We start from the raw sequence: 20,386 nt of genomic DNA, 5'->3' as shown, positions 1-20,386 counted from the left end.
CTAAGGCAAAACAAGTTATTTGAAGACAAGAAATTGGGCTCAGTGATGATATGCTGGTCATATTTCTTTTCCAATTCCTAACATTTTATGAAATAAACTGTTCATGTCCAAATGAAAGGGAATTACAGTACACGCAAACATCGGCCTGTTGGGCAGCATTGTGTTGTTAAGTGCCAAGCAACAAGCCAACGGGGATTTGTCTGCACCAACAGAAATTAGGGAGTGCATTGTGCTCACCGGGCCACAGGCCGAACGCTCTGACATCATGACATCATTTATTCTGTGTCTTATTCAAAGCTTCATTTCACTTCTAATACTAAGATGCTGAATGAGCAACTGGAGGTAAAACAAAAGCAGAGGCTTGTGGTTTTCTGGCTGGACAGAGGTTTAATTTGCTTTATTATTATAATATCTAGATCAACTACAGACGTGTGTGACATATGAACATAAGTTGGTTCAAACAGAAAAGATGGCCTCAATTTTAAATGAGGGATATTGCTCATCAATGACTCTTTTAACATCATAAACTTGGGCAGGTAATAAGTAAGTTCTATAATGGTGCGACAGCTTTTCAGCTATTACTGCTTTGAATACAGTGTCACAGATTACAGAATCAGCGCTGCCCATAATGACTGCTGGCACCACCACAGTGTGGTGATAACGGTAACCCACCCCACCTCTCACTATCTTGGGGCTTTGGCTTTCATAAGCTCAGATGCAGTGGTGACCTCATCCTGTAGCGCCTCTGGTGCGCAGTGACGGGTCCGTCCGGAAGGAGGAAGGTGCACAACCAGCGGCCGTCGTCGTGTTTGATCGGTTTGTCTCCTGCTGTTGCGTCTCTCCGACATGTCTGCCATGATTGCAGCTGGTGTCCAGGCGGGCGTGAGAAACCCGTCAGCCCTGCCTCTATCATTTATTAATGTGCACCACCAGACTCAAGTATGTCAGGAACGGGGGCACGAGCACAGAGCCTGCCTTTTGTTCTTTTAGAAAAACCTGAAATAGTGGAAGTGTGTGACAAATGCAGATAGGGATGGCAACACTGTTTGGTTTCTCACGGCAGATCGCGCTCACGTCAGAGAGGTGGGTGGAAGCAGGCAGGATGTCGAATGAGCTGTCAGGAAGTCTCTCTTGCATTCTTCTTGGGTTTTCTAAACCGCATGTGCAAATGAAGGTGGCTAGGTATATTTCCCTGACAAAGCTGAGGGCCTAAAACAGGCCAATCAGCTGTGAGTCTGATGTGCCCTCACTGCCTGTCTCGGATCAATGTTAGAACACCTCACCGGCCCTGCATTTGCCGGGTCATAGATATGTAGCTGTAGGGACAAGCAATACTGCACAGGGCTTTTGTAAAAGCTAATTGTTTGGAGGTAAACCCCCGCTGCTTGATTTCACAAGCGGATGGGAATACATTTTATAGATGCCATAAAGCCTGTGTGGCTGCCATGAGATTTTGCTCGCTGAATCAAAACGCCGCGTCCCATCTCTCACCCGCAACAGAGCTGGCCATGGCTGACTTCAGAAATCCTGCTGAATCACCGGGGCTGATGTGCCCCAAGGGAAGGTTTGGTTGGTTGTCTGGTGCATCAATCACCCCGTCTCAAGGGAAGGGCTTTGTAGGCAAATGAAACTTGGGTTTTTGACTTGCCCGGGCAGGGAGCAGCGGACGCATTGCCTCACCGAGGCTCGGAAACCGCAGGTGCAGATTTATATACGACATCACCCCCACGTTCACACATCCTTAACATGCAGGTTTTGTTTTTGTACAGAAGTTGTACAATGATAAACAGTAATTCTGATATCTGTCTGGATCAGTTTTCAGTAACCTAAGGCGGGAATGTGAGCAGGAGGTAGTGCAGAGGGTTGATTGCATATTTGATTCCCTACAGACAAGTTTGTTTTGAATATGACTTCTAACAACAGGGCTTGATGCAGATAATGTATATATGGAGCCTGTATGTTCTCCGTGTTTCCTTTCAGGAGCCGAAAAAATGATTACATGAGAATATTAGGTTAGTTTCTTTGATTTGTCTTTTCTGACCCAGCTCCTTGAAATCTGCAACAAATATGAATTTACTTGTTACTACCAAAGGTCCTACATAGTCTATATTTATCTTGTTTGACGTTGAGATACTAAATATTCTATATGGCGAGTGTCAAAAGTTTGGACCCATCATCTCATTCAATTCACTGAGAAAGTTTGTCCAAACCTTTGACTAGATGTAAACAAATAAATGCCAGTCTGAGTAACAATGTTTTTTTTAGTTTATTTTCACTTTTGCTTGGGTATGCACACTGACAGGTGCACTCAAAACAATTCAAACCCTATTGTGAATTAGGTTTATTGGCTAACTTTAGTGGTTTGAACACACTTTTCATGTCTACTGTAGTCTCAAAACATCACACTGCATTGCCTATTAGAAATATGGGTAAGTCAAGAGAATTGTCTCTAGTGGGATTTGCAGAAGGCGGCTGAAGCACCAGAGAGCCGGAGGCCGTAGCTGATGAGGATGCACAGATTCCTCTGCATCACGTTTCTATTGGGTCATAACAGCAAAAGGTTGCAGTACTAAGCACTGATGATGCTCGTCATGACGAAATGTCAATATCAGCACCAGCGTTGTTGTGTTTCATCCCAGTACAATGCTGCCATTTAGTTAATAGCTTAAAACCACTTTTACGTGTGCAGTTACTCTTTAAACTGAATCCAAATCCAAGACGCTGAGTAGAATATCGAGGGAGCAGACTTTCAGCTCCAACGGCCTTCCTTGAATAGGGGACAAAAGATGCGACTCTCGATATTGGGGTATTGGACGTCTCTGAGAGGCCGCCCTCCGTTCGCCGCCCCGCTGCTGTAACACGTGCTAATCTAGCTGCATCTAAAGATGACGGCTCGTCTCTTTCCCTTCCATCACAGCGTCTTCCCAGCAACTGTTCTGCTTCTCTGATGGATCGGGGGAAATGACTCCCTGACAGCTTTGATCTGCTATTGATCGGCTCAGCTGCCCGCTAATGGGTGTAATTCATCAGGAGGCATCAATCCCAGGCAACGTGCCGGACTGGTGGCTGCGACATGCGGCAGTGGTTCTCATCCCTTTTTTACCGATGTACCCCATGTGAAATGTTTTTTCAGTCAACTACTCCTTAACCAGCGAGAAGCATTTTGGGTTGTGAAAAGGCTGTAAAACACAACGCTGGGCCATCACTGTTTGAATTGTTGACTGTGAACACTGGAAAAACACAAAGCCGTGTGTGGGTTGTAACTCATGGACGTAAATCCCATTAAAACGTTCTTCAGAAAACTGAGGGAATTTAGCCTCCTTCTCGATTGTTTGAGTTGTCAAGTGATTGACAGGTAGGGCATGCCAGGTTGGGTCAAACATCCTGGTATGGCAGTGACTGGGTTTTTAGAATAATGAAATTGAATAGCCTACTGAATATAAAATTCAGTTAATAAACTGGCCATAAACTGTGAATTTTCATACAGTCAAAAGTTTTTTTCATTCAATTAAATGAAAAAGTGTGTCCAAACCTTTGACTGGTGCCGTATAGTAAACTGTATGAACCTCCTCTTTTAGTCATGTGAGAGCCACATGACAACAACCATTGGGTGGATTGCCATTAGGTTTTGTATATAACACCATCGTCCTGTCGGGAGTAATCGCAGCAGTGATCACATGACCTTTCCTGTAGCACCTCCATGCGGTTGATGCGTTGCACTTTCAAAGATATCTCTCTGCCGCCTGTGGATGAATTCGCATTAAGGCCCTTTCATCCCTGACTTTTCCTCTGGCGTAATAAGCAGGTCATAGTTTTCACTTCTCCTGTGAAGTATCGGACCATCATCACGGACCCCCAGAAGATGAATATTAAGCCCTGTTAGTAGTACAGGGTTCCATACATATTCATGAACTCGTAAAACTACTTTGAAACAACCACACCCGACACACCGAAAGGTCAACCATTTAAAATGAGCGCAATTTCCGACTTATTAAGAAGTGCTTAGGAGCTGGTCTGCCGAGCAGAGCAAGGGTAGCATTATACACACTGTACTGTGCACAGCTGAGTGGGCGGGCCCCCAAAGGCCCCTGGGAGAGCCTCACTTACACACTCTGCCCAGAATAAAACAGGCTGCTGCCCATGCAGTGATGTGGAGACAGAAAATCGCCTGCCTGGGATTCCAGCAAAAAGCAATATCTAATGACACAGTTCTCAAAAACTTCCCCTGCTTCCTTAGAATAGACGTTATAGAAAAACTCGAGGAACCGACTGGCAACCATTTAAAGTACCTTGCATCATTCACCCGGAGAGAGAGCATCTGCAGACCATTCCCTCTAAATCGTGTCTCTTAGAAATAGATTGGGCTCCCTGACTTAATGTGAGCTCTGTCGGAGGAGAGAGACGGAGAACACTATTAAAACATAATCCCAGTCGCTCAAACGGAACGGCTCCGTGAATAAACACCCCGCTGTGCAGGAAGGCTGCCGTTTACCCAGCATGGGATGTGACACTTCACTGAGTTCAGTAGGTCTCCGCCACTGTTTACCCTTTCCCAGCTCCCCAGATGAGCCGGCTGTAGCCTTCGGCGTGCTATTATTTATTGATGAGTTATGGCGTTTAAAAAAATGATAGTAGTTCATGTTTAGAGTGTGCACTGCTCAGTGCCGTGGATGTGACCGTAAGGATATGTTGTCTCATTGAGATTCCAGCGGCATCTCCATGCACAAGGTCCCACGTGGATTTATGGACTGGATGGAAGCTGGACATTCATCATGGTAGTTTAACATAGGAGGAGTGTTTTACCTACAAGATGAATCACCACCAGACAACTTGAGAGGAACAAAGAAACATTGGTGCTGCAGCAATGTAGGACCACTTATAATGTCAGTGTATTTCGATAGCACGACTACATTAGTTTTAGCTATTGGTAATCAGATATATTTCTGTCTCTCCACTTCCCTTTCTGCTGCGTATCCTTCCAGCATCCTCTGTTGGACAGGAAGGCATCTCCAGGGCCTGTTTTGCTCTTTTGTTCTTCCTGGATCCTGAACAGCTTGTTAGAAGTCGATGCCTGTGTAGACGAGGCCCTTAGTTTAGCCTTGAAGCAGAGGCAAGCCTTGATCCCCAGCACAAGGCAACGCTTGTTTTGTTTTTACCTTGGAACAAAGATCTGCAGGGAAACAAGCGTGTGAGCTCAGCCTTGAGTCAGCATTTCTATGCTGGGCCTGTCGTAACTGTTACATCTGCATATTAAAACTGCATTTTTTTATGCCAGAAAATATGTTGGAGCTTTTTGGGCCATCAAGTTTAAGCTACACATCTTTGATTAGGTCACAGTGTGTCGTTAAGTCTGTTTAACATCTGTGATAATTGACATGGCTATCACACATGAGTATGTTTTGGTCAGAATGTTTGAATGGCAAAGTGAGGGTTGCAGATCCGGTGGAGGCAGACGGACTCTTTGGTAAACAAGTGCACTGTGCCATTAAAACCTATTGCACCCTGAGGCTGTTCTTGGGCTTGTGCTCTGAAAATGGAACACCCCTGATAAAAAGTGAAATAACTCTAACTACTTGGTCTATCTGGACATTTTTCTTCTGTGGGGAATAAGGGGGACGTTGAGTCAGGATTACTCGAGGCTTTTGTGAAGGCCTCACGGCAGAGAAACAGGAGCAGTCAAAAAGTCTGGCTCTGGTTTTACCGGTTTCGAATTGTCTGATACTATTGGACCCGACTAAACCCAGGCGAAAATGATCGACAGGTTCCTTTGCCACTCAAAAGCCAAACAGGGCAAAGCCTAAAAAATTGCAGATTGGCTGAAAAAAAAAAGCGCTGAGATGCGCATCCGATGGCGGCTGCACATATCTTGAAAAAAACATATTCATTTCATTGTTTTATTAAAAACGTCAAAGGGGCATTTATGCTCCACTTGCACCGCCTTGTGCACATTTTCTGGACTAACATCACATTTCCTATTGGAGTTGTGTTTGGGCTTGTTTTCAAACATATTTGTGCATATTTTAGCCAAGACTCTAATATGAAGCATTCATAAATTAGTGCGTGATAAGTAATATTCCTGTTTGAAGATGGTTCTGCTCGGTTCTGTACCTTAGACGGGACCCTTGGGTGCAAGAAGCCAGATCCCGAGCAAGAGCTCATATATTTCATAAAGATGCTTTTTGATTCAGAATTAGCTGGTAATAACTCATCTGCTGTGTTTGGCGCATGCAAACAAAAGATGCACCATACCAGGCTGGCCCACTGCTGTTGTCATCACTCACTCAGTCTATTTATCGGCTCTGGCTTTTTATCAGGTTCATGAAAATCTGTTGTGAAAACTCCACTGGGGAGCCTCTGTTGCTGCGTTTTCATTAGCCATGAGCCATTTAAGGCCTAAAGATTTTGTTGCAGTCTTATTCTTATTTATCTTTCAGCCTCGGACTGTTAAAAAGTGCCTTAGGTCAATTAACGCAATGCAATTGGTCAATGACATTGTTGTTTAGTGCTTCTACTAGAAGATTAGAGGCCGTTGCACACATGGACTCCATCTTCCCATTTACTGGCTCGCTCAATACGGGTTCTAACAAGCTTGATTTACTAACCAATTCAGCAGAAATGATTCCACTGATGAATCGATTAGATGACTCAGAGGGTTAAAGACCTCATTACCATCACACCAAAGGATACAAAATAAATCTAACCTCATTGTTACCACGACAGAGCTTATGTCGATATAATATTCCTGTGATCCCTCTTGTTATTCTTTAAATAGCAACATACACATGGATAATGAACTTGTACAGTCTGCAAAGAGGTAAGATTATTGCGATTGATTTTATTTATGACAGTCTGCTCGACACTGTTCTAACCCTATTCTCTGAACAAGAGCTCTTAGTCATTTCGTTAGGACATTCAATAATCAGGACAGCACACAGTTTACTCCCACTCCCAAACATGGCTACAGGGTACTTATGGCTTTAGTTCATCATCTAAGACCACCCTGGAAGTCTAATTTAGTTGTCCCCTTTGGCTATACTCTCTTTTTTTATTGTCTTAAACCGAGGAAGCACAAGCTGAACAATGTCATGATATGTCCACTTTAACCAAAAATCACTCAAACTTTATTGTTCCTATTCATGTCTTGCTGCATATTGGGTTCAAGCAGCTTTCTATGCTAAATCACTGATTAATGTCCCATAAAAGCAGCTTTATCACATTATAATTATGTGTACCAATCAGATGTATGCATAATTCAGTGTATATATAAGTGTTACTCACAAGGGGGGCATATGATGTCTGCCCCGTACCGGAGAATTCTAGTTATTTTTTTTTTCAAGTAAATGAAATTAATTTGGTCCTTTTTATCACATCAATGTCTATTCAAGAGATGCTGCCCTCTGTTGATGTTGAAGAAACAGTTTGTTGGTAAAGAAACTAAAAAGCTCAGTAGGTGCACATAAGAAGTTCAGTCCTGTGCGTCCACTCCACTTAAAAGCAATGCAGGTTTTTAGATGGCATTATAATTATCTTAATTATATTAAGTTAAAGTTATACACAGTCCAACATTAACCACTTTGAACCCCTGTATGTCATTTCTGGATTGAGATGTACTCAAAGTCATTCCTCCATGCATGCATCCTGATTTATTAATGAGCTTTCTCTACCGCAGTCTTGTTTTCAACCCTGACAACATATCAGACGCAGTGCAACATGCTGTACGCGTGCAGGACTGTGTCCTCTTTCTCTGAGAGGATGTGGTCTCCGTATCTCCAGCCGCACCTCTGCCTCTGGAAAACGGAATCTAATTTAAACATTAAAAACGTCAAGTCGGTCTGTCTCCAGCCCCCCTTGCCTCAAACACTAGACGTATGACTTCTGTCCCCTCTCCCCGGGCGGTCCCAAACAGACTCATATATTCTAGAGCTGGTGTCACACCTTGCTGGACATGTCATTGTGCTCTTACGGGGTTCTCTTTCTATGTGTGTGTGTGTGTTGTTGTTGCATTTAGTAACATTGGGAGCATCATTAGATGGTTATAAGGGCAGAAATGGCTTTGTGAGTGTGTGCACGGGAGACTGCCTTTGTCCAGTCGGAGAGCACGTTCATTCATTATTCAGGGGTGTTGGTAAATGGACGTCTCGTTTGAGAGTTCGTGTTGCAAAATTTCCACAGGTGCAGTTACACACATTGTGAAAGAAACGAAAGCTGCTCAGATTGGTAACACAACCACAATAACTTTTAAAATCGCACACTGTGTCGTTGCTGAATGACTCATGTTTTGGACAGTTTGATGCTGGATGAAAAGCGCGTTGATCCCATAAGATATTACGCTTCCCCCAGAGCGTGTCCAAAAATTGATATTAAACTATACAATGATACGTATTCTCATCTTGAATCTGACATTTAAGCTATTTAATGGAGGTTTTTCTTCCCTGTCTGACACCTAGCCTGGAGACCCGACGAGGCAGAGAAACATTCCCTGTTTAACTTGATAAAGGTGGTTTTAAACAGGCCTGCAATGCTCACACAGGTGTGTTCCTTTCAGTCTGAAGTTGGGGAGGTTGCGTGCCATTACCAAACGTTCTGTCTTAATGAGAATAACAGCTGGTGCACAAAGAGTTCAATCAAGCACTTTCTGCACACGCCCACTCAGTCTAATTAGACTGGGGTGAAAACACCAGTGCATTACTAATTTGACAAAATTATGCTGAAAAGCATTGGAAACGGTGGTCATACACCTGTAAAATGTCTGTTCAAAAAGACGTCCGTCTTTGTTTAGCAACATTTATTAACAAATCCCAAGGTGAATCACAAGCACATTCTACCTTCATCCTGCATACATCACGTTCTCACAGTTAGGAAGTATACAGTTAGGTGTTGCTTTTTTAATGTTGAAATAATACAAATAATTAAAAATTAAAAACCTATTTAAAGCAAATTACTTTAAAAGGACGCACTAATTTCAAGCAAATCACCACGCAAATAGGAAATAACATGTAACAGTGCGCTACACCTACAGTACATGCTGCAAAAGGGATACAGGTGAAAACGTGACCTCATTGAAGCAAATGCAGCTGGAATTCATTTTTTATCCTGCATTACTGACTCCTCTAAGTGAACTTAAACGTGCAGCGTGGTATCAAGCAGATTCATTCATTTATAACCATGCAAGAGGGAGCTGGCCAATATAATTTAATCATTCTAACAAAATCAACAAAATGTACAGTGTTCGAGCAAAGGGCCATGATGTCATAGCTTACTTCCTCTTAGACAAGCAGGCGGCATTGTTTCTTTCTGTAATATCTGCAGCTTATTGGAACCAGTTGTTTGTGTGCTTCACAGCGCATTGGCGCTCAGTTTGGGTTCTGCTAGTGTGATTTATGTGGTATCACGTTTTTTTTGTAAGGGACATTGTATAACCTTACTCTTTTAGACCTTTTGTTATTGTACTAAACATCTTGAAACTGAGCAAGGCACCTGACCTTCACTGTTTTTTTGTCAGTTATGTGCAACATCCTTGTTCAGTAGGGATTGTCAGTTATATATTACATTCACATTAAAACTTAAAAGAAATTCTGGCAGTTTTTTTCTAATGTGAATGTAATTCCTTAACTTGGATTGAAGGGAATACATTTGCAGGCCATCTGCTGTTGGTTTTTCTCCTGTTGGGGTCTGCATGCCAGCTGCTGTGACTATGAATGGAGTCCATGGTATCTCTCCCACGTATCTGTACCGTCTGCAGGTCTCTGCTCTCCTTACCACCATCTTAAATAACTTCTTATTTTTCTCTGTTCCGTCACTCATTGATAAATATTAGATAACTGCTTCTCTCCGGCGGGCCCGCCTCTCATCCCGGTGTCGTGCGAAGGCGAGGCATGACACGAACCTCTTTATTTTTATCCATTTCTCTGTGAGAGGAAGTCTGGGCCCATGCAGAAAGAAACGGCGTGCTGCGATTGGCTGCCAAGTCCTCAAGGGTATTCCGTGATGACTGCCGCCAAATGACCAGCAGTGGATTTACCTGGCTGCTTTGCGCACTGCTTCAGGACTCAGCAAGCAGTGTAGTGGTCCGTTTATTTTCTGTGTGTGGCGTCCATGGATTAATAGCAAATAGAATATAATTTATGAATACTGTCTTCATCACCTTATAGAGTCTTTTCTAATCCCTTACCCTTTCAAAAGTATATATTTCTTCTTCTTAAACACACTTTGCACACTTTCACTATATAAATGTGCTGACAATGCTGTGGAAGACTGAGGTCTTGTCGTTAAGAGTTTTTCAATCACACCCATTCATTACTTAATTATCTACAGTTCCTGTGGTATCGTTTGTGCTTACGCCACAGATCATTTGGGTCCCTTGGTGACAGAAGCCTTAAGTAACTGGCTTTGTGGTTGCATAGCTCACAAATAGCAGAATTTAATGTGAACCCAACTGTGTAGGACCTTTAACGTGGCATAAAATAGCGTTTTGAGCTCTTTAGATCTGCCTTGATGAGGTGTCTGCTGACGGTGCTGAGCAGAGCCCTGCTGGTGAAAGTGCATGTTGTGCAGCAGCAGGTGCTCGGTCCTCGCTGTTAATTGGCCCTCATGTTGCTAACTCACTGCACAAAGCCTTTGAAGCATCACACCAACTAGAGACTTCATTAAAACCAAGGCTGTAATTGGAAACCCACCTCGCAGGATTCCCTTATCTGTGCTACTGTGTATTAAGCCATCTGCATAGCTGATCTGTTACTTTGTATGCCTCTAGTGTAGTGTGACTTGAATTCCTGCATTGTGTTTGTCAGTAAGTTGCATTTACATGGTTCAGAGAGAAGTGACAAAGGGATAATGAACAGTGTCAAATGCTGGCACAAAAAAGCCGTTGCAAAATTGTTGGACACAACTTCATGAGTGGATTGGTGCTGCAACCAAGGATTATTTTGATAATAGATTAGTCGATTATTTTTTCGATTAATCGATGAATCAGATTAAAAAAACACATTAAAAAGCTTTGATTTCCAACCCTTAATTCTAAAGCAGAACTGCAAATTCACATTGAAAAAATACTTAGATATAATACAGAGAGTACAGGTTGCTCATTGAACATAATAATAATAATAGTTTATAAAAAGGGTTACGGTTGGGGTTAGAGAAAATACAGTCTAAATAAAAATAAAGTGCTATGAGATGAATTTAAATTGGCATTTGTAAATAAATGCATTGGAGGCTTCTGAGTTAGCCGCGCTGGTTTGTCTCCCTTTACAGACACAACATCAACATGCGCAAGAGCACTAGATTAATGTACACGACAGCATTAAAAGGTACAACACATACAATTTGAATTGTGAACAACAATATATACAAGACAACAGAAAAATGAATGGTACAAAAAATCTAAAAATAAATAAATAAAAACGTGTTTTTTCGTCTCGCCTTACTGCTGTTATTAGCAAGCTAACGCTAGCTTGATCAGCTGGATGGCGAGTAAACAGCAGCAGCAGAAGAGCTGCTGGAAGCTCGGGACAACGTGGTGCTCTCGTGACATGTTACGTTGTCTTTGATTATTTTGCCATTAACACACTTTTTTAGTTTATTCAATGTGAAATGCTCACCTTGAATGACTTGAACAGATATCGTTGCTTGCGTCAAGTGACTGACAACAACTGCTACTGGCTGCTCTTTCCTTTGGCTCTTTAGTAGGTTAATGGCTCTTTTATTATAATTTTAAATAAATAATCAATTTTTTTATTGATTTCAACAATTCGTTGCAAGAGTGAATCTTGTGATTGGAGGTGGTTGATGTTGTGCATTAGGCTTCAGACCACAAATATTGAACAATATATTATTTTATTTAACTATAACAACAATTAATAACCCATAACTAACGCTTTTTAACATGGTAAAACACCTGCTAATAATTGTACATTTATATAATGACACACTGAACTGCATCCAGGGTACAAAAAAATACCACGATATACCGTGATATCGCCAGAATCCTACAAAATGCCGTGATATGAATTTTTGGCCATACCAACCAGCCTGATTTAAGTTGTCTGATGTAATCATTTGTGTTGTTAATACGAAGTACATTACATTGATGTACTATGTTCTTTTTATCAGGACACATATGAGACAGGAATTAGCACTAGCTAGCTAGCATGCACCACGTGCCTCCACCTGACTCTTCGCCGCTGGACAGCAAATTATGACATGAGCCAATCAAAGCAGTGAGCTTTCCTGTTGACTGCTGTGAAAGGCAGACATGTCAACCCTCCCGATTTTTCCGGGAGACTCCCGAATTTCAAAGACCCTCCCGATTTCCACCCGGACAACAATATTGCTACACCATCCGTCACTGGGCGCGCCGTTTCAGACCGAACAATAATAAAGGTTACACCTTGAAGTCAAGCGCGGCAATTAGAACTGAAATAGATGAGACTGGCGCTGCAAAGAAAACCGCTAGCACCCCCCCACCGGTTCTTTCGAATATCTCAAGGTCTCAAGGTTGGCAAGTAAGGTGAACGGGCGTGTTTCCATTATTATTATGTTTCAATGTTATCATCAAATCAGTGACAATGATTTGTTTTTTGGGGATTATTTCCAGAATAATATATATCAACCAACAAAAGTAGCTACCGTGGCTGTAATAATATCAATTAGTCATCAAATGTTGCTGCGCATTGCTCTGCCAGCCTGTGGACCTCATCTAACCGTAAATGGTATCTGGTGTTGTTGAGTTCACATATAACTGCGCTCTATGATGTTAAATATTCAAACCCATTACGTAACCTCATGATTTCATCCCTTCTAACCCCTCCTGCAGCTACATAATGGAAAAAAATAGCTCCTCATATAAAATTACCGCAGCCATTTGAGTAAAACCACGTGCTGCTCCAAAACACTTAAATGGAGGCTTGCAGCAGAAGCAAATTGAAATTGTGGTTTTAAGGGTAGGGCTCTACATCTGGATGTTGGAAAGAAGTCACACAACGCTCCCTCCAGGGTCCACAACATCTCTAGTTGAGGACAGTAGGAATTTATAGGTCCCCCCTCTGAGTTCAGGAGCACATGAATGACTCTCTGGGTCTTCATCAACAGGCGCAGCTTAGCTGGCGGCTCGGGTTAATCCGAATAAACGGAGGACATTCCCCTGTCATTGAAGGTCACTGAGGTGCCTCTTTGCACGGCAGGAACTTGTAAACTTTAATTAGAGCGTGGCAGTAGTCGATAGGTGTCAGACGGGGAAGAAAAAGCTCCATTGAATAGCTTAAATGTCAGATTCAAGATGAGAATACGGTATATATATATCAAACGGGTCAACCCTTTTGATATTCGTGATAGATGAAGTACACATTCAGCTCTCATGCGCCGTTAGCTCCCACTCCCCTGCCCCTAATTGCTTCTCATTAGAGCTTCTGTAGTTTAATGTTGCCCTTCCTTTTGGGACTGAAGGAGCTACAGTTGTCTCAGTAAAACCCTTTTCTCTGTGAGAACACACCTCAGAGCACGGCTCTGCTATGTTATCTCCACCGCTGCCTAGGATTTCACTTTTATGTCTGACTAAAGCTACTAATCTTTTGAATCCCATCATAATCTGTAAAATAGTGTTAAGTATTAATGAGTGAAGCGGATGAAAAGCTTGCGTAGGGGGGAAATGTTCAGAAACGCAGAGCTAATTCCAAAATGTAATCAAAAATCTGCCTTGTTAGTCACTTCTTTTCAGCCGAAAGGAAAATTCTTTAAATTATTGCAGCCACAAGCGTAACTAAGCTTCCTGCTACCACCCAACTAATTAAATCCACACAAACAGACCTGGAGTTATGGAGATATTGACAAAAGCTGAATGCCACACTCAGTCAGTCTTTTGAGATCAGGAGAATAGCACAGGTTGGATCGGGACATTAAGGGCATGTTGATGTCTCCCTGTAGCGCCTCGCTGCTCACAGCTCACTTATGTAATTCATCGTGTATCGTTTTACTGTTTTAAACATGCATGCAAGGGAAACCAAAGTGTGCCTGTCCCCCTTTATTCTGGGGAAGGAATTTTAGTGTCTGTTCAGATTTAGTTCCAGCGCGCTCTCGACCTAGAAGAAGGAATAAGGATGTGTTGTCTGAGATGTGAAGCTTTCAGCGGGCACAGAGAGTGCTGAGTCATGTCCCCCAATGGGCCGAGAAGGATGTCAGTAACAAGGACGGTGGATCAGACCCTATATTCTCTAATGACCCCTGACACGAAGGCATGCTGTGACAAACTAATATTGAAAATAGTGTAACATACAGTAAATTGAGTATCCTATTGCAATGTGTAGGGCTGTAACTATCAATGGTCTCCATCCCTGATTAACTTTAAACCAGTAATGACAGGGCCTGTTACAGTGTACGTGTCCTCGCCGTCATGTCTTCTAACTGTCCAAAGTCTTCCAGCTGAATAATATCAATATATAAAGTGAAATCTGCTCTAAAAAGAGGCGTTAAATGTCAACATGATGGGTTAGGTTTCTTCTATCTAAGCTGATGCCTCAGAGTGGAATAAACGGCTGCAGAAATTCCTGTCTTATTGAATACTGTTCAGATGAAGGAACAAAGTGTTTAGAGGGACATCAGTAGTTATGTTTGTTGTGATGGAGGTATCCCAAAACCCCATATAATTATGTAGATAGCTAATATGCTAACCTAAATTTAAAAGAACAGGAAGCTGATTTACAACTTGCTATAGATAAGAAGTATCATAAGTAAAATTTGAGTACTACAATTTGTTGAACAAAGACACCCTCCTTTATACTATTTAAAATGGCCGTTTTACACTAAATTTCACTTTACTTGGCGAGTTGCGATGGAGTTGTAAGTTTAAATAGACCATGACGGAGTTGGTAGAACTTGACAGATTAGCTGGTATTTGCCTAAATTGGGACATCTCTGGAGCTAAGTGAGCCAGATGATGTATTGATGAATTAGCATGAGGTCATTAGCATAATCACTAGCTGCACATCAAATCCTGCCTCGCAGATATGCAAACCAAGCAGGGCGCCGACACACGTAATTAGGCTGCCTGATTAAAAGTCTTTCTGTCAACAATTGTAGCATGATGAACTTTGAATTGAAGACAGATTATATTTACTGAGGGATCCAGTCGCAATACATTTCTTTCACCTTCATTGAAATATCCCAAATTTTTAATAACAACCGTGGAAGGGAAACTGCACTGGGTGCTTCGTACAGATGAGTCAGTGCGATGAAGTGTCTGTTTACAGAATGATTGGTTTGACCTGTAGCACTCTGGGTCTGTGCCACTGGGGTTACAGCAGGTTAAGACCCACAGTCAACCATCTGCACTGCTGCCACATGGATATGTGAAGAGGATAGGATGGATTCCTACTGGCTGCCCCATTATTAAATCTAAATCTATCTATTTGGTGTATGGTTTACAGTACACTGTCACCTGAACAAACCTTCATAATGCTTCACTGAATTAAATATTTTTTTCCACATAATAAGAATACGTTTTATAAGATGTGTACATTTAGGAACACAATCATACTTTCTGTTGGTCTTCCTTCTTGTGTATCCACTGTAACAACGGCTTGTCCAAAAGGAATATTCTTTAACATGCATTAAATGAAGCTTCAAATTGATAGGGCGAAGGAATGAGCTGACCATTGTTTCAAAACTGTCAACCTGGCCTCAACTTTCATAAAAACGTAGCGACCATAGACTATGAAATATGGAAACTGTCAGGTCAGTGTATATGAGGGAGAGTTGACGAAAATTGACCTTCCTTAACTATCCGAGGCATTTTAGACACATCCCTGGGCTGCTTTGAAGCCATAACACAGACGTGCCTATATGTACATGACATGAAAGTATTTGAATCCTGGGGCTGGTTTTGACCTGTTGGTGAGCAGCGTGAGCTTAACCCACCGTCGGGGGAAATAACTGGTGTCGTTGATCGAACAGGAAGACAGTAACCTGTCACGAGCACAACATCAACAGAAACCTGTGAGTTCATGTTGTGTCCCATCGCTCCCAGTGCGATAAGGATTGACATACAGATGCCATTTTATTCGACTCCATTAATCGGCATTGGGGCTTCAGTACCTTGCAGATAAACCAACCAAACCTATCACAGGAAAAGGTGGTTGACTTCTCCTTCAGTAACAGTGTGCTTCGTTACACCTGCTCTCCCCAATGACTGTTAAATATGAAGAGTTTGCATTCTCCGAACACACATAATGCTGGTAGCATGCTTATTTGATTAAAATTGTACTTTCTTGTTACTTGTTCTTTGAGTTTGTATCTTTACGATTGAAATGCACTTATTGTAAGTCGCTTTGGATAAAAGCGTCAGCTAAATGACATGTAATGTAATTGTAAACACATCTGGACCCGATACTGCTAGTGACCCTTCACACAGGCTAATGAGCTCCCTGGGCAGCAGTGGCGGCCGGGTTTGTGTCCATGAGCACCGTTATCGGGAATCCGAGCAGAAGACGGTGTCGCCTCATCTCGTCATCTAACGCATTCTGTCCTTCTTCTCTATTGCAGTTGGAAAGACGTCCCTGATCACGCGGTTCATGTATGACAGCTTTGACAACACGTATCAGGTAGGTGCTGCTATTGATTGTTTTTCCTTTCTTAGTGAATTGTAGTCTTATGTGCATGGATCAAATGGATTAATCAGAAATAACCATAGATGTAGGAGGTCATAGCCAACATGGCGTTTGCATAAAGCAGATACTGTTGAACTTAACAACATCAGGGCCTTGAAGGGATCACTATTTCCAACCGTGTTCTCTCAAAAGCAGCCTAATCTCGTCTGTTATCATCAGAGTACTGCTTATGCAGCCGCGGCCGACACACCGAAAATACAACCGGCAGCAGTATTATTGCTTTGTAAGTATCTACTTATATAGTAATAAAAAAGGAATTAAAAATAAGTCTCACCAAGTGACTGCCCCCTTTCTAATATGGTTTACAGCGTGTGTGTGTGTCTCGGCTCACTGTGGGTTATTAGGAAATGTACAGAGGTATGAGCCAGCGCATTCCATAGAAAATATGTATCACCAGAATCAGTAGCGCTGGACAGGAAGAAGAGGACACTTCAAGTGAAAATGTAAATACTTGATACAAGCTGTGGGTTGGAAAGCATGTTCCTGTCAGATACAGAACGGGCCAGCAGGCTGTCTGTCAGGCCTCTGAGTCAATCATGTCCTGCAGCCTCTTGTCCCTTTAGTTCTGACAACAAAACGTTTATCTGGCTCTGCCTTTAAATCAATTACAGCGGCTTCTGTAGATGCCTCAGTTTTTCATCTAATTTGACTTTTTTTTGTCATCTTCAGTATAAATAAAACTCCAGGTATGAAAGTTTATTGTCGCCTTATTTCCAGAGGGTGGCCTCGCATTGAGCAGACGGATAAGAGAGAGATACTAATACTTAGCGTTTTTGTCAGATGACTCACAGCATGAAGAGCTGGAGAGGGAAGAACATGGTCAATATATTGTTGTTGAAACTATATTATAATTGTTGCTACGAACACTTGTTTGGTCTTTGTCCAAAAAACAAGGCATGTCTCCCTTCTTGATGGTTTGTACAAGTCTGCTGCTGCGCTGTAATGCGATTTGAGCGGCTCTTTGTGGTCGGATCAAATTGTCTGTGTTAGCTCTGGGATGCTGTGTCTTCACAGTTTCAGCTGTATCCTCTCATATTTCTACATTTGTAAGTCATGAAAGACTACAGAGCCAGATATTTCACACAAGCTGCTGGGGCTCATGTCTTTGTGTTGTTAAGCTGCTGAATCTTCATTATGAATTGAGGTTTTTTATCAACATCCCTTCGTCACAAACTGCTACGGAACAGGCATCTAACAGAATTATTATAAGAGCTGTTTACCCAATATCCTCCCGAATGAAAAGATGTGTCTACTGTGTACTGTGAGCCATTAGTACTTTACCTCAGAGTCATAACTCAAATCAAAACACGATACACATATTATAAACTTAACCGTAACTTACCCTTTCCATTCTAATCAGATTAACCGTTAATACATTACCTTTTATAACTTTAAACTTTGGGGCTTGTCTGAGAATCTTCTAAATCTAAGTAATGGTGAAGATTTACCAGAATGTAAACAAAAAATCTTTGAATCCATGGCACAATTAAACCTATATTCCCCCAAAAGTTGATCACCCAAAGGCTAGATTTGTGACGCCAGGCTCAGAAGGACAGGGTGGAGTTGTGGGATCAGCAGGTGCAGATGCAGACTTTTGGGACAGATTATGACAGGATGTGTTGCGATCGTAGCGAGAATGTTGAAGGCCTACGCTGCAAGGGTCCTAAGCGTGATCCCATCATTTCACGCGTCCTTTCCAGAGCACAGCACACTAGTAAGAACAACTTAATGGAATGAAAGAGGACGTGTAACATCCAACCTCGGGCAGCTCGATGAATCAACTGTTTGAAATCCGACACCCGTCAAAGTCAATGCGGCGCAACCGGCCATTTAAAGTGGGCAGGCCAGGCAGAAGGCTTGGTGGACAGATGCCCGGTAGCATCTGCTCATTGAATAATGTCCCCATATGCCTTTTTAGGCCAGTCTCTGCCCCACGATACTGGAAAAGCCTTTGCCCCAAAACCAGCAGCAGCTTGCCTCCCCCCGTCATAATTCCACTTGTCTTTACTTCCCCCCTTTTGAGTATTAGTTAAAGTCAGTTTGACGGCTACATTTAGGGTGGAGAGGGTGGAGAGACGTTACAAGCCTGAAGGAGGCGCCGGAGCGTCTCCTTCAAAATGACTTCATTACCAGAACAACCAGAAACAAGAAAGTGCAATGTCATCAAATAAGCTCTTTTACAACTTGTTATAGATAAGAGCCATTATAAGTACAATTTAAGTGCTACAATTTGTAAGTGTTTCTAGTCGAGGTGTAGTCTTAAGAGGTGTGTCTTTAGTTTGAAGATGTGAAGGCTCTCTTTGGTCCTGATGCCATCAGAGAGCTCGTTCCACCATTTAGGAGCCAGGACGGCAAAGAGTTGTGATCTAGTCGAGTGTTTTGCTCTCAGAGAGGGAGGAACAAGCAGCTTGATGCAGAGCGGAGTGTGCGGGTTGGGATGTAGGGTTTGACCATGTCCAGGATGTAGACTAGACCCGATCCATTCACAGCATGGTACGTGAGCACCAATGTTTTGAACTGGATACGGGCAGCCACTGGTAACCAGTGAAGAGAACGAAGGAGTGGTGTAGTGTGGAGCTCTAGATCCGAGCGCATCCCATTCAGCCCCTTTTGAAGGTAGTAGCAGTGTATTTAGGGAGGCGAGGGCCCATCAGGAAGATGAAGCCCAGCGTTCTAGCGGCTTCAGTCAGCAGGAGGAGCCACGTTCGCTGCCTTTAAAGCAGGAGACTCCCATCAAGCAGCCGTCCAGCCGAGAGAGACAGAGGCAGGCGTCCTCGCCGCCTGGCGGCACATGCTAAAGAGCTCGGAGCCCTCCAGAGGCTCAGTGGTGGAGCTGTCAGTCAGGCCTGGCCACCAGGCTGTGACTGCATCCGTCTGCTCCACCCAAACATAATTCATAAAAAAAGGCATAATTCTTTGGCTGACAAAAAATAAATGTAGAATTCATTATGCAATGAAGACTTTTATTTCACAAATGTTCAAAAATGTATTAGCTTGCAAATTATTTGTTCACATAATCTTTCAAATATGTGTATTTTCATTTGAGTAAATGGCATAAAACTGAAAACATGTAAAGCATAATTGCTGTCATGAGTTTTACTATCAGCTTCTCAATTGTAATGATTTGCTCCTTTCCATTGTCTTCTGTGATGGTAAATACATGTTTTAGAACAGTGTTTCTCAACTGGTGGGTCGCGGACCCGTTTGTAGTGGGTCGCGGGCCTTTGCATGGGAAAATTTTCCCGGCTCGTCCGTCCATCAGCGCGGCAATTAGAACGCGAAAGCACCACATTGAAGACATCATCTTGGTGTGATTACATGAACAGGGGAGACAAAGAAATAAATCATCAGATCCTTCCCCAAAAAGAGGGTTATTTACAGAAACATCTTAAAGATAATAATAATTTTTTAGCATTTTGATTATTGATTAATTGTGTAAGTTAGTTATTGACCAAGAAATGCTAAACTCTCTCTGCTCTTAAAATTAGTTGGATGGACTAGTTATGAATTAGCACCATCAAAACTCTTTGCCACCACTTTTTTGTAATTGCAATGTCTATATGTATTATACACTCCGCCTGCTGAGCAGATGATCATAGACTCATCATCACAAACTGTCCTCCATCACGGCGCTGTGGGCAAATGGCCAGCATGCTCGCTGTGACTCGAGGTCTGCTGGCTTAGCAGAGAACCTGCCAGATGGAGGACCTTGAAAATTCCTGCTGGGAGCG

At 42.5% G+C, this 20,386-nt stretch overlaps 1 protein-coding gene across 2 annotated transcripts in view; it reads left to right on the top strand.

Moving 5' to 3' along the window:
* rab6ba (RAB6B, member RAS oncogene family a) overlaps positions 1 to 20,386 on the top strand; it is a 40,850-nt gene that overhangs the window by 1,241 nt on the left and 19,223 nt on the right. For both annotated transcript variants that reach the window (XM_037469931.2, XM_037469930.2), the window contains exon 2: positions 16,531 to 16,589. In XM_037469931.2, coding sequence (XP_037325828.2) covers positions 16,531 to 16,589 — 59 coding nt within the window. The remainder of the gene's footprint in view (positions 1 to 16,530; positions 16,590 to 20,386) is intronic.

This window comes from Pungitius pungitius, chromosome 7 (genome assembly GCF_949316345.1).
Source record: "Pungitius pungitius chromosome 7, fPunPun2.1, whole genome shotgun sequence".
Taxonomy (NCBI): Eukaryota; Metazoa; Chordata; class Actinopteri; order Perciformes; family Gasterosteidae; genus Pungitius; species Pungitius pungitius.
This window is presented reverse-complemented; position numbering and strand designations above follow the sequence as displayed.